The sequence below is a fragment of the Homalodisca vitripennis genome, chromosome 4, assembly GCF_021130785.1.
Source record: "Homalodisca vitripennis isolate AUS2020 chromosome 4, UT_GWSS_2.1, whole genome shotgun sequence".
In the NCBI taxonomy this organism is placed as follows: domain Eukaryota; kingdom Metazoa; phylum Arthropoda; class Insecta; order Hemiptera; family Cicadellidae; genus Homalodisca; species Homalodisca vitripennis.
The window spans coordinates 59,554,745-59,570,157 of NC_060210.1; the positions used below are offsets into that span (position 1 = coordinate 59,554,745).

Consider the following 15,413-nt stretch of genomic DNA (forward strand, 5'->3'; position numbering starts at 1 on the left):
AATAACAATATAAAACAGGTTTAGCAACTGGTACGTAGTATAAAACGACGGCCGACCCCAAAATGCATGGTGGTCATGTGGTGAAACCACCACAATAACGCCTAATATTTATTCGCCCTGGCATCTCAAATCTAATTATTATAGTTTATATGTATATATTTAAGTAACATTTATACTGAAAATATATGTTTGTACTTACCAAAAGTGATCAAAGCACAAAAAGAAATTCAAATATGTCACACCTCAGTCAAGGCATGGACTCTTCTTTCACCCAGTCGTGGCAAACAACGCTCCTGCCGGGATTTGGGCGAATCTAGTGGAGCGGTTACGTAATTTGCCGCTAGAATGCGTCCTAAATCACTTTCTGGAAGGTGGTTTCGTATATGCACCACTATGCGGGAAAGGAATAGAAATAAAAACATAGGTGGTTTTCACTATGATGCCACTGTGCTTCAAAGGGTTAACACCAATTATGTATACATTTTATTTGCATCAGCCAAACTGTAGAAAATGATATTCCTGCATTTATTCCATATGTTTTAGTTTTTCTTAAAATCTCTCAGTTATATATATATATATATATATATATATATATATATATATATATATAAAAAAAAAAAAAAAAAAAAAAAAAAAAATTAGGTGAATCAAGATGGCCACTTGAACTAGAAGGCCTGAATATGAAATATTTAAGCAAATTGTATACATGGCTTACATTTTAGATATAATTTACATACACATCTACAAATCAGCCTATTTAAGTTGTTCTCATGGTATCATGGTAATACGAAAAATTTCTGCATAACTTATCGAACATAGCCCCCAAAACTCACAACCAAATCTCGTTTAAAAGTTTATATCTATTAAACAATATATGTTTATATAACAACAATATATGTTTATATATTAACAATATATATTATATATAGTGTGGTTTGTGGAAAAGAAAATTGCCCCAAAAAGTTCAAACAAGTTGGACTTGGCACAACAATTGATCTTAATGAATATCTCGGCTAGGTTCGTTGTCCAGCTTGTTACGCCATTTCGTTTCAATATGTGGACCAAACTTAAAAGAAGATTCAACTCCATTATTTATAATAGAGAAAAAACAAAAAGTGTTCTAGAATGCATGAAACATTTCCAAAACATTTTCTTATGGATAAGTTTTGTACATTTAGAATAGTTTTCGAAATATTGAGTATATATAAATTATATGAAAATAAATTAATAATATTTCAGCTATCACAAAATCTACGTATTTCTTACAACTGAGCCAAAAGGACTATTTTAATTTTCTACTACTCCTACTCTCTTTTACTGAAACGTTCACGAACCCACATCACACTCGTATATCAGGTATTTGCTCGCATTTGCAACTGTAATGTACCAAATAACAATACTGCAAATGTAAATAAATAACAAATAACAATCAACAATACTGCAACATTTTTAGTGTGTTGGTTTAACTCATATTAGCTCAATTATTGCAAATGTTTTCATAAATATAATTATTTGTTCAGCCGAAAACTTTGAATTCAACATTCAATCAATCACAAATATTTCTTTGCCATACAATAAACAAAGACACAATCTGCCCTAGTTGTTAAATTAATTAGATATAATGAAATTATTAGATTGACAATAACTTTCAAATGGAAGATCTACATACAATGATGTACAATCAATACGACACTTTAGTAGAAAAGGTCAAGAAGCCGTTTTGTCAAAGCTGTAATGTCGCAGGGTTGTCAGACAATTTCCGTAATGTCCTTTTGTCATGTAAGTGCTCTACGTGTATTGCTATCAACACCTAACTATTGATGGGTCTTTTTCACACTTAAAATCCCCCCAAAAATTGACTAATGGAACGTGGAGCCTTTGTTCGTTATAGGAACCACTTCAGTATTTCAATTACCCTAAAATAGCATGTTCTTTGTTATGCCGTACGTACGCTTTTATGTTACTTTACGCGAATTCTTGAAACTTTTAACATAATTTCGAAGACAACACAAGGCCGGCGGTAGCTTCTTCACCACCGCGTGGAAAACAATCTTTTGCCCCCTCCACCTTTCGGGAGATAAGGTTTAATAATTATAGACTAAAGTTTCACATGCGACAGCAAAAGGCATAATCAATCTGGAAACACCAGGCTAGGCTCCCGAAAACCTATGGACTTTTGGCGAACACATTTATTAATGGATTGGAAGTTTTGAAATCAATTATTGAAATGTAATATCTAAGAAGAGTAAGTCAGCACACAATAATTATAAATAGTTAATATTTTAATGGATTTAATAACTCATTTATTGTTGGTTAAATTTAAACAAAACCCTTGGCACTAGTATTAGGCCTAAATACAGTTTCGTATATACAGTTATTGGTTTATTTCACTGTCTAATAATAAAATTGTATTATTCTATAACTTACGGAATTTATGAAAAGTGAGTTAAATTACTAATACATATCACTCACTATTAATAATGGAATATCATACTAAAACGTATCTAGTTTTTCCATGATAACACATTGTAATGCATTCACTGATGCAGTGACTATAGCGAGGGCTCTCCTCCCGGCAGACCCCGACGGCAGACGCTCAACATCAAAGAAACTAAATAGCTCTTGAGTCTTGCTTGTTGTACACTCTCGCTTCGGTGACCTCCCAAAGGCGCCACAGAATTCAGATTACTAAATTAATATGATATCAGGTACAGTATTACAATTTATGGATTAAATTGGTATTCCAACCAATACTCAAGGGAATACTTATTCAATATTGTGTTTTTGTTTATAAAATATTCGAATATCTTTCATTGTTATTTGCGAATTGTAATAATTTTCTCCTCCTTTACGTATTACTTATTTACGTATACCATCCCTAGTCGCTGCTGCACTGTTCACTTACAAGATATGCACTCTCGTGTCATAAGGATAGGAGTCTATAAAGAGTAAATGAAGATCACACTTATTTGTTTTAGTGTATTTCGATTTTTTTCGATGTGAAACGAATGGTTTAATTTTTTATAAGAATGGAGGTAATAAATAAAAGAATTCAAGCTTTCGATTATATTTCGATTAGGGATTTTCCAAAACGAACGATAAATATCGATTTTAGGATAAGAGAACTTAACAACTTTCCAAATATTTAAGTACAAAACGGACAGATTTATTTAATAATTTATAAAAAAAATTGAAGGCCACAAAAATGTCACCTAAGTTATTGATACTTCCTTTCAGTGCGTTGAGCAAAGGAGTAAAAATATTTTAAGTTCGCTTAGAGATCATATATAATAAAAATTAAAATCGATATAAGTATCGAAAAAAGGAAATAATACAAATGTGTTAAGGAATTTCCAAAATGTTTAGTAGTTAACATATAAGCCCCCAGGCCGCAGGATGTTCATTTCTGGCTGGTTTATACCTTATAATTCAACCTTTATTGAGTATACAATAAATCGATGTGTCACTTACATCTAAGCAACCCTATAGGTGTTGTGGAGCGATCGATCAGATGCAAATTTACAGTTTCTAAGTTAAAAGTCCGTGTTAGAACAATTGTTCTTGCAAATGATATGAAAATTTTAAAACAATTTTTACTTTGTTGTATGGTACAATTAATTGATGAGATATTAAACAATTTTTACACTAATGCGAATAGCCGCCATGTCTTGGAACGTTTTATTGGTTAAAACTACAAAGATCATCATATGTCTTTTTGTGTTACCGATTTCAAATCATTCCCAACTATTAAGTATCAACTTAACTGAACGTGACTTAAAAAACACCCCTCCTTACTGATCTCATATAGCCTCTTAAAATACTGATAGGCTAGAGACTGTTTTATTTTTCGACGCTATTGTGAACATTGGAACAAATTAGTTATCAACTGAGAGGTTGAAGAGATAGTTCACAAAGACAACAAAATGATAGGTGTCGGCAGACCTGTGTTCCTGGCTATAGCTCCAATGAGGACGGGAGGGATGGCCATGATGATACAGCCGAACGCAGCCACGTAGGACAGGATCTGAGCGCGTCCTGCAGACTTTGATGACAGAACTCTCTGGAAGTACACCTGGAAAAAACACATGCAACTGGCGAAACCTTGAAAATACACGATTTAGTAGAAGATTGAGTGTTATTTTTAAAACAAATGAAATCGTGGAAGTTGATCCTTTACGGAACAAGACTTTGATGCGGACAATAAACAGTATGATAATAATACAAGAATCTTAACGAGAATTTGTAAATTAATAGTTTTTGGAATTGAGATCAAAGATACTCTTCACGGCTTGTTGACAGTAGTGAATAATTTGCAACATAATAATTACTAATAGGAGTTTGGCTTATGCAAGAAAACATTCTTTAGAATCTGTGAGATATCTGTTGAGTCTGAATTTACACTTGTTGACGTTTCATTTCCCTAGGGAAAATCAACACAAATAACACTAGAAATCGGTTAGTGTTTTACTGCAACTGTTCTCATACAATATAATGAAATGAATATTTTTAATCCTGTTAAAATCTGGCAGAGAATATCCATCTTTGTCCAAGAATATTTTACGCTTTGATGTATAAGTGTTTTGGTGAAGGTCCTCAAGGTAATGAATTGTTTCTTAAATCCCAACGTGTCTACCGCTTCACTTCAAAGACCACTTTAGACATAATCCGTCTCCAATACATACCTAAAAGACAAATATAATGTAATGTATTTACCAGCGTCCAAAGACGCACGTAGCGTTATCACATCTAGTTTTTTACTCACATAAATAGATAAAAATAATTACGAACTAAAAATAGGTCACGAATGATGAATTGTGAATGGTGAATTAGCTCAAGGTTGTTGTTATATAAAGGCATTGGTGTTAACAATTTGAGAAATCAATTTCATTTGTCCATCGCGTACAATAACATTGGAATATTTATTCACTATGAGAAGAATTTGAAAATTATGAGATAAATGTGTCTCAAAGTTATTATCGTTCGAAGGAGACTACTGCTCAGTGTTTAATCAGTGCCCGAAGGATTTACTTATCCTCTTAAACTATCTCAATGGGAGATATAGTTTTGAAGTCTTTTCTGGAAGAATGTTTATATTATTCACCATGGTATCCAGAAGACGAAAATTCAAAATGTTTTTATAACTCGAATGGTGTATGAGTGACAGTGAATGATGTGTGAAGTGTAGCTAACTCATTGACAAAAATCTACAGTTCCAAGTGAATTCTGAACATATTTTGAGATGGCCCAATAATTTGAGTAATCAAAAATGTAAAATTTCTGTCATTACGTTTGATAATTGATACATAAAATTGATCAAAAACGGCAAACCAGCATGATAATACCATGGTATTGTATTATTACTACGTTGTCAGACGTTAACTAACAATGGTTGTAGATTACTACAATTTTCTGTCACAGAGCTCTTTGTAAGTTTTACTTATTTCAAAGCGTGTGAACAGACACTGACATTTTTGCTCCCATTCGAAACGTTATCCAGTCTAAGTCCTCAACATTACCAACTTGGCTTGCACCGCGTTGGCGGAAGGCGGACAGTACCTGCCAGGGGATTCCCCCGAAGACAAGCAGCAATCCGTAATCTACGTAGTAGCCGTACATGTCAGGGTCCACGCTGCCGATCCAGTCTTCCTTCACAGAGAGCGGCTGCACGTGCTCGTTCATCCAAGCGAATGGCACACACATCCACTGCAAACATCAGCGCAACACTTCACAGAGAGAGCACATTTCAAATATTATCATAGGAGTAATGTTACAAACATAACGAATAATTATATTTCCGTGAGAAGGGAAGAGAATATCTAGAAATTCAATGTAATTGATTGCTTAGATAATTTAAATAAATAAATAAAAATGCCTACAGGCGTTCCTCAGTTACAAACTGGTTTCAGGTCAACACTAGTCAAATCTTAATTTGTAACTGCGCCATTTACATTCTTTTTAAAACAACTAGTGGAAAGAGACTTCAGGAAACCAGGGAGGTCATTATACAATGTCGGACCAAAATAGGAAGAATTTTTTCGGCCTAACTCAAGTCTCACTTTATGGAGCTTCCGGTCGCGGCTGACACGTCGTGAGACTTCATCCCGACACCGCAGTCTCTCACACAGGTACTGGGGCCCCCTGAGTAGGTGGACTTTGTGCAGTTTGTCAACAACTTGCAGAAGTCACCCATGCGAAACGCGTTAACCTCAGCGTTGTGTTTTGGAGTTGTTTAACTCTCTGAACGTCGTGCATCGTGATACTGTTTCCATAGGCAGGGTAACAATAATAGGAAACTGATAATACTAAACGCTGCATGAATTTGATTTGAGATCTCTTGAACAGCTAAATACATCTTTTCCTGACGAATTCCAGCTAGCTTTTCCAAAATATAACCTGGTAAAAGGCTTACACTGAAGTTTAATCACATTTTTACTGAAGAAACGTTGTATGCTTTTAAAAACCTAATATTAACCTAGAAAATTAACTCGTTTAGTGAATAATCTATGTCAATTTAAATATGGATATGAGAGTACTGGATGCATGTTTTGGGGAGGGGTAGTGGTGGTTAGGGTCATCTTATATTTGTGGCACGTATGCTAAAGTGGGTTAATACAATGGCTAGCTGTCGGCGGTTCAATAATTTAGAAATGCCGGATAGCCTTGATAAATATAATCTATGGATAAAAAACAGGGGTATGGAGATACACAAGAGTTGAATTACATCTTTGTTAGCGTCATTGATGTACTATGATGTCATATGTAGGCGACACTGTAGAGATCACCGACAACGTGTAGAACACGGCAATACACGAGCTGAAGGTAACAGATTTGCGATGGTCCTATTTATTGTTAAACTAGAGTCACATCTTTCGACGGTACAGTAAAATATTGATTAGTTACTCACCAGACCGATGAAGATACAGAAGAGCTGGATGACGTCGGTGTAGGCGACACTGTAGAGACCACCGAACAACGTGTAGAACACGGCAATACACGAGCTGAAGGTAACAGATTTGCGATGGTCCTATTTATTGTTAAACTAGAGTCACATCTTTCGACGGTACAGTAAAATATTGATTAGTTACTCACCAGACCGATGAAGATACAGAAGAGCTGGATGACGTCGGTGTAGGCGACACTGTAGAGACCACCGAACAACGTGTAGAACACGGCAATGCACGAGCTGAAGGTAACAGATTTGCGATGGTCCTATTTATTGTTAAACTAGAGTCACATCTTTCGACGGTACAGTAAAATATTGATTAGTTACTCACCAGACCGATGAAGATACAGAAGAGCTGGATGACGTCGGTGTAGGCGACACTGTCGTGTAGAACACGGCAATACACGAGCTGAAGGTAACAGATTTGCGATGGTCCTATTTATTGTTAAACTAGAGTCACATCTTTCGACGGTACAGTAAAATATTGATTAGTTACTCACCAGACCGATGAAGATACAGAAGAGCTGGATGACGTCGGTGTAGGCGACACTGTAGAGACCACCGAACAACGTGTAGAACACGGCAATGCACGAGCTGAAGATGACAGATGTGCGATGATCCATGTCAATAATCACACTTAAAGTAGCCCCTAATCATAAAATACAATAAGGTATTAAATTATTATAAAATACTGCAAGAAGTTTTTGTACGGAATTTGAAGTATGATTTGTAAAAGAAAGTACTACCGAATTATCGGTTCCAACTTAAATCATGCATATTCTACTGTGTTCTGAGTATCTTTGTGTCACTGTTTAAATTTTATGGTCTAATTAAACACTTCAACCAAATAAAGGATCACTACTTGTTACTAATTGTTCCCTTGGTTTAATGACATTTGACAAGGTTCTATCGGCAGTTAGATTCGTATATCTTTTCTTAAAACTATTTTTGTTTTAAAAAGGTTATAACTGCATTTTTCCATATATAAAACATAGATGTGACCTATAAATTTCACCAAACAATCAATAAAAAATTAAAACAAGAACATTTTTAAGTGATAACAAAATAAAATTAGAAGCATTCAACAGAAATTGATACAGTTGTAATTTTCAACTTATAACTAATTTCTCTCAAAACTAACCTGTATGTAGTTTGAATTTTGTCTAACCAAGGGAGCGTAGTACTAAATTACAAGGAAAAAGCAAGGAACACAGTATGTCAGGATTTTCAAATAAAGATGATTTTTATATGATCATTTCTAACGTTTACATTACTTTAGTTAAGTCCAAGTGATCGAGTCTAAGAATTTAAAAGTACCATGACCAAGTCGGAATTTGAATGCTAAATAATAGTTACTAAAGTTCCGTACAAACATTTACGAATACTTCTAAGCTGTTACAATCCCGTCTCACCAAGAGCTGCCAGGATGCCCGCTGCCCAGAACACCTCCCCGCATAGAGCCGGTAGGAAGAGCAACCCTCCCATCCTGGAACCGAAGGTATCCTGGAGAGGGTCCAGCATCGTCACATAGCCCTGCCGCCGCATCTCATTGGCGAAGAATATTCCACCTGAAAAACGTCCAGTCATTGCTGAATCCCACAGTAACCTACCAGAATGACAAAATTTATTTGCCTTGGTGACATTTTCAAAGTTTAATGGAATTGTAGACCTTTTACATCATTATAACATTCGTATGACATAGTTCGAAAGTGTATGATGTAATAAGGTAAATTGATTATAATAATTCATACTTGATTACGAGCCAAAGTTCAACAAAACTCTTCATGAGATTTAAAATCATCAATTTTATTCGTTGACAAGTAAATACATCCTAAAAATATGGAGAGATACTGGCATAAAATGCTGGGATAAGTTAAAGGCTAGAAACTAAGAAATCTTGAAAATTGTAAACATATAACTCTAGTAATTTCTGAATGAAATTAAAACTAAAGAGATTTATATATTGTACAATGATTAAGAAATTGAACCACTTGGGGACCGTGGACAGTTCTATTGTATAATTGCGCAGTGGGGTATTTGAAAGATGATTTTTCATTCATTCAAGTTAAGTACTTGAATGAATGATAAAGTAATAAAAATGAATGATAAAGTAAATTAAAATAAATATGTTGATTCAGCAAAAGTTACTTGAAAATTCGCTTCAATAGTCATAATGTTAGGGAACAATAAAGTAATGGTAATTTATTTCAATTAACTATTCAATCTTATTTTCAATTACTCAACTTAAACATTATTCTTATAATTTTTGTATTAAAAAACAAAACATGTTAAGCAGGTGCAAGATATAACGATGAATATGCATATGTACTGTAAACAACAGTGTTGCCAACAAGAGCACCCAATTAACAACACTCCTCGTCAACGGAACTTTGAGAGCCTTCTTTAAACAACAGCTGCTGCTTACATTAGTTGTTCTAAATAATAAACACCAACTGTAATGGCGTGCAGCAAGAACTTTCACTTTGTTGTTCCGTAACAACATTGCATTGTTAATACAGCTTTCGGTTATGAAAGGAAACTCTATGGAATATTTCATTGTACTGTGAAGCGCTAAATAAAAACATCATTAGGCCTTCGCAAACAAAATTTAATGGTTGCGATCCATTGTTATATTATGGTCATTAGAATGTAATCAAAACTTACATAGAAGTGTCCTTTCATTTTAGAAAGAATGAAGTCAGACAATGGGTTCTCTCAATTTGTTTAGATTGTTAAATCTCCTTTTTTGTGTAAATCGGGAATTGTGAATCGAAATAATGAAGTTGTCTCCACACAATCTTCACTTTGCACACTGCTCAAAATGAATTTAGGGGTTGTACTCAAATAAAGATTACTTTTATTACACATTATCCGCTATCTCTTAATATCTCTTAAGGTTTCAAAATGGAAGTTCAGTGAAATTGTTAATTATACATAAGTTATAATTATTCATAGCTGATTTACAGTATAATGAATTCATTCGAAATTTTTATATATGGTATAAAACTTGTAGTGTACAGAAAATAAAGTATTTCAAAACCCTTACATGATTAAATAACACTGTATAAAATATATATTGAGATAACATGTAATGTTTAAAGATGGTGGGTTTCCAGTTGCTTGAAAATAAATATATTAAGGTGCCAGCCGCTAAATATTAACTGTTTTGTTTAAATTAAACTTCAAAACTGTTGAAGCTAACATAATATAATATTTTATAATACAGTGAAAAAAATGACAAAACGACAAAAAAGTTTTCTACCAAATTTTGAAAACGAAGCAAACCTTTAAGGGATACATGTCTTTGGAAGTTAATTTTTAGTTATAGTCCTTCTAAGTATAGCATTTAATGTTTCGTAAGCATCAAAAGTAAACTTTCGGATTTAGAACTTTACAATATAGTAATTGATACACTCGTAGTTGAATATTGGTAGGTACTATGTATTGGGCGTTATGTTAAATGCATTTAAAATCACATAAAAACCTTTTTAGTATATTTAAAGTTGGCTTTGAGTAATTTTGCACAGTTAAAATATTGTTTACTTTTTAGTTACTTGATACTGTACTGTAGTCAGTTTGTATTTATTTAAAAAATGTATTTTTTAAAATTTGCAAGTAGTTCATTTTATTATTCTTTCCTGTAAGTGGGAATATAGCTTAATATGTTCAGCTTAAGTGTCATCTAAATAGGTGTAGTAGTTCGGAAAATCGGTGAAATATACATAAAAAACATCATAGAACAGGTCAAGATGTATACCTCATTCTTCTTGAAGTCAGTTAATAACCAAAGAGATATCCTGTCTATTTTTCTTTCATGTTTAGCGGAATGCAATAAAAAAAAAAAAAAAAACAAACTATTTACCCTTAAGAGTCGGCATTTTTGTTCTGAAAAAATCTGTAGTTTTATACTTGAAATATTCAAAAAGTATACATCTAACAAGAAATAATACAAAGAGTTTGGATACATAATAATACTATCTTTAAAATACAATTTATTACATAATAGTACGATAAAAATAAAGTTGTAGAAGTGTTTCTAATTTAACTTTGTTCTTATGGGGTAACTCTGAGATTGTTTCCACACAGCAGGTTCTTAAGAGGTTTATGTAGTACTCGAGCTATGAACCAGCGGCAATGTTACTGACAACCTTTTATAACGAGATTACTAACGGATAACTGAAGTAGTAACATTGTAGGAAGTAAAGATAATTGTAAAGCAGTGGTTAAAAGTTCAAGATTAAACACTAAGTACTAAAAAGTAGTAATCGAACTTACCAAAGACGAGACTAAGGGCATAGCCGAAGGGAGCCTGGCACCACACTAGACCCTGAGTGTAGATAGCTTCAGCTGTTCCATTGATGTACCCTCCTCCCACCCAGGTCGCTGGAAACACAATGATGAGACAATTAATTATACTATTAACTATTAAAATATATTATATATATTTAGACACGTGTTTCGACATTTAGTAATTTTTAAAGTACTTCAACCATCTTTAGTTTTTATACCACTACATCTTTGACATGTCATGGTAAAGATGCCAACGAAGAGTCCCATGCTACGACCACCCAACATTCACTTACTTTCTATCCTCGTTTTTTAATATAACCCTTAGCTGACAATTTAAGTTACAAATTGGCTGACCCGTCATGGTGAAGATGCTGATGAGGAGTCTAATGCAGTGACCAATTCCATTCAATTCAATAATTCTTTACTGTCATACATTTAACAATTATACAAAATTGTATTATATGCGTCACTAATCTTATTGTTATGCCAATAAGCTTATGTTATGTATAAAACATTTCAGATAAAAAAGTACAAAATTATAAATGTATTCAATAAATTACACATATACACATATTTTATCGCACACCCTTCAGTTCCCCATATCTGTTAGCTCTGACTTAACGTTGGTAGTTGTTTCCAGGAATTCGTCCAGGGAATAAAATGCGTTCGCTATTAAATATTCTTTCAGCACCTTTGTGAATTTTGTTTGATTTGTGATGGATTTAATTTAATTTTGATTTGATAAATTTCTTAGCAAATATATATTGGAGGAAATTCTTATACAAATACTTTCAATATGTGTTCTCCAGGATAAATAACAATCTATGTTGATACTGAAGAATCTAGTGGTATGTTTCGACCAATGATTTAACACCAATCATTACCGATGGTGAGGAATTTTGTTTTCAAATTTTCTGGCTATTATCGGCCATTTAGGTTGATTTGCTTTAGTTCATCACCAAATTTATTTTCTCAAGATACTGAATACAAATATTCAATTCCGTAACTGATAATTATACTAGGGAGGCTTTTGATTTGGCTTTGAAGGTGAGGTTGGTGTCATTGGCGTTTTGAACAAGATTACCGGTTTATATATTTTTAACGTTATTTACATATAGTAAAAATAAAATTGGTCCAAGGATTGAACCCTGTGAAACCCCATATTTTAATTTGGATAATCGAACTATTCACACGAAACTTGAACTTGCTAATTACGGTCAGTGAGATAGGATTGCAGCAAATTAAGGAGGATTCCTCTGATTCCATAACTATAAAAATTATCAAGTAGAATTGCTTGATCAAAAGCCTTTGAAATGTCCAGAAATATACTAAGTACTGGATCACGTGCTTCCAAGCCTTCAGTTACAAATTCAATTACACTTTGCGTCAACAGTAGACAACCCCTTTCTGAAACCAAACTGTGGTTTTGCTAGTAGCCTATGTTGTTTTTATCCAGAAAATGTATTAACAGATTTAAAATAAGTTATCAAAAACTTTAGTCAAAGAAGGCATATAATATATAGGTATATAGTTACGCGATTTTAACAAAACACGGGTTTTGAAAAGAGGAATCATTTTAACTAGTTTAAATTGTGATGAAATTTACCTTCAACAAAGGATAGATTTAAGGCTGCTGTAAGAGATTCCACAATTGTATGATAGCATTGTTTTAACAGCCAAACAGAGACACCACCAACATCTGCAGACCATTTTCTTTTAAGACTTTTCATGACTGTCTCAACATGCATCCCTTGTGGTTACAGTGAACAAACCATAGGAAATATAGGACCACTGTTTACTAAGTGTGAGCGCGGTTTGGTTACTGCGTCATTACTTTCGACACTAGTTCAGAAATACTTGCAAAAAACGTTACCCACGTTGGTCAACTCACTTTATAATTTATTTCCTTCTTTCAGTCCAATTTAATGTTGATAGGACTTGGTTTTAATTTTGGCATTTTATAATTAGCCATTCCGTTTTAGAAATATTAACCAAAGTTAAGGTTAACACATTTATAGATGTTGGAAGATTTTGCCGCTTTTATTACTTTACGATGAATTTTCCTGTAACGTTTATAAAATTCATGATCATCGTTATTTTTAGAGGACTTGGTATATTTGGACATTCTTTTTAAATTTTCTCTAGATACTAAAATTCTAGTTATTATTTTTGAGAATTGTTTATTTTTTCCAATGGACATGAAATATTTAAATTAAATTAAACATTATCAAATTTTGAAAATCTTTACTCCGCAGACATAGAATTATAAAGAGGTCCCCAGTCTTCATTTTGTAAAGACCTGATCAATGTCTTAACATTTAAAGGTCGAGGGTCCCTCTCCAAATTTCTCCATCGGTCAACAGTGAGTCACGGGACATCTCGGCACAACAGCGAGTTGTCCGTAATGATCAGTGATAGCCATCGACACAACTGACACAGAAACGTTTGGTATGTTTGGTGACCAGGTTGTCTGTCGATGGCTGACTGTGTGAGCTGTAATCTGAGTTAGTGAGTTACCGGACTACGTCAGACCAAAACTTCTAGAGAAGTCACAGAATCTCTGTGTACAGTATATTTCTCTATTTAGTATATAGACGTTAAAATTATCTAGGAGAATAAATATTTATTATTCTTATTTATTAATAATTTTAATAAAATTTGCAATTGATAATAAAAACTTTTAATATTTTCTATGGGAGATCGGTATAAACCATAAATACTTTAATCCAGAAACTTCTAAGTTCTTGTCAGCTGAACTTTAAATTAATGTATTAGAATTTCAATGATTGTCTCAGAAATAGAGTGACACCTCCATTTTTAAATTTACTTCTGCTTAAAGAATTTCCCAAAACATAATTTCTGAGTGTAAATACAAGCAGTACATCGATGGTAAGCCGGTCTTCAGATATTACTAATATATCAGGATGAGTTAACATTGCAGAACATTTCGATTTCTAAAATGTTATTACTTGCAGCCTGAGAATTTTGGTATAGTATAGTTATATCACTTAAACTATTGTTGAAGCCTTTATTTTGTAGAGAGAGCTAGAGGGAAAACGCTCATTTACTATTTCACATGAGATGGTATTTGGTTTATCTCTAAAAATGTTCAGAATAAAAACCAGTCAACGTTCACCAGCCTACTTTCTTTACTCGTTTCTCACTGTAATCCTTAGTCAAGGTTACATAAGCACTAACCTGTCATGGTGAAGATGCCGACGAAGAGTCCGATGCTGCGACCAGCCAACATGACCTCTTCCTCCGAATCATTGCCCGCCTGTTTCTTGCGCGCTGCCCAGATACCGACACCCAAGATCAGCAGGTAGAACAGCACAATTGAGATCACTCCTGATACGTTGATCATCTTCTGAAACACCATTGAGTTGTTAGGACTAGTGGTTCAAGCATATCACTATATAGTCCATTTTTAGGGCACGCATTACAATAGCTTGAGCAAGTTTTAATAAAATTAAAATGATATTTATGATATTTGAACTATATTATTATTTATATAACTTTCTTATCATTCAATCGTAGTTGGGATTACGGTGTATTTATTATTTTATACTAATCTTGTCTTGTGTAATAGACTAAACCACTGGAGTCATCAAATTATCTTACAGTCAGCAAAGTATTAATAGATGATCTAAAATTCAGTGTTTATAAATTTGTGACCCTCTGTCTTGGAACTAAAAATAAGTTGATCTTGTTAAGAAACAACGTGAGAAAATATTAGTTATTAGAATATTGTGATTATGTAACGTATTAATTTATACGTAATACTTCATTCTTCATTCAAATATAAATAGAATAAAAAATATAAATTATAGGGATTCCAAACATAATGCTATAACAATTTTACGAAATGTTAAATTTACTCATACAGTTTCATTTAATTTCTTAAGTAATAAAAATTATACTATAATAAATAACGATAGGTTTCTGTAGCGAAAGTTTAAAGAATTGTTGTATTTTTAATACTAGTTTCATACTTACATGTCATAAAGCTATTACAGATGTAAAAATATATTTTCGTAATTTTAAGCAAAAACAAAATAACATTTAGAATAAAATAATTTTAGACATCCAATTTCTGGAAATATTTCATCATTCAATGCTGTGAATGATGATATTGCACGAATGATTGGGAACATTAAAAATAAAATATACACAAATAAAT

The 15,413-nt window shown here is 33.1% G+C and overlaps 1 protein-coding gene across 1 annotated transcript in view; it reads right to left on the minus strand.

Annotated features, from left to right (window-relative positions):
• Positions 1 to 15,413, minus strand: part of LOC124359351 (high-affinity choline transporter 1) — an 82,675-nt gene that overhangs the window by 14,332 nt on the left and 52,930 nt on the right. The window contains exons 3-8 of the mRNA XM_046812027.1: positions 14,432 to 14,600; positions 11,219 to 11,326; positions 8,356 to 8,511; positions 7,444 to 7,592; positions 5,557 to 5,703; positions 3,943 to 4,072 (exon numbers count right to left, since the gene is read on the minus strand). Of these exons, the coding sequence (XP_046667983.1) occupies positions 3,943 to 4,072; positions 5,557 to 5,703; positions 7,444 to 7,592; positions 8,356 to 8,511; positions 11,219 to 11,326; positions 14,432 to 14,597 (856 nt within the window). The 5' untranslated portion in view covers positions 14,598 to 14,600. The remainder of the gene's footprint in view (positions 1 to 3,942; positions 4,073 to 5,556; positions 5,704 to 7,443; positions 7,593 to 8,355; positions 8,512 to 11,218; positions 11,327 to 14,431; positions 14,601 to 15,413) is intronic.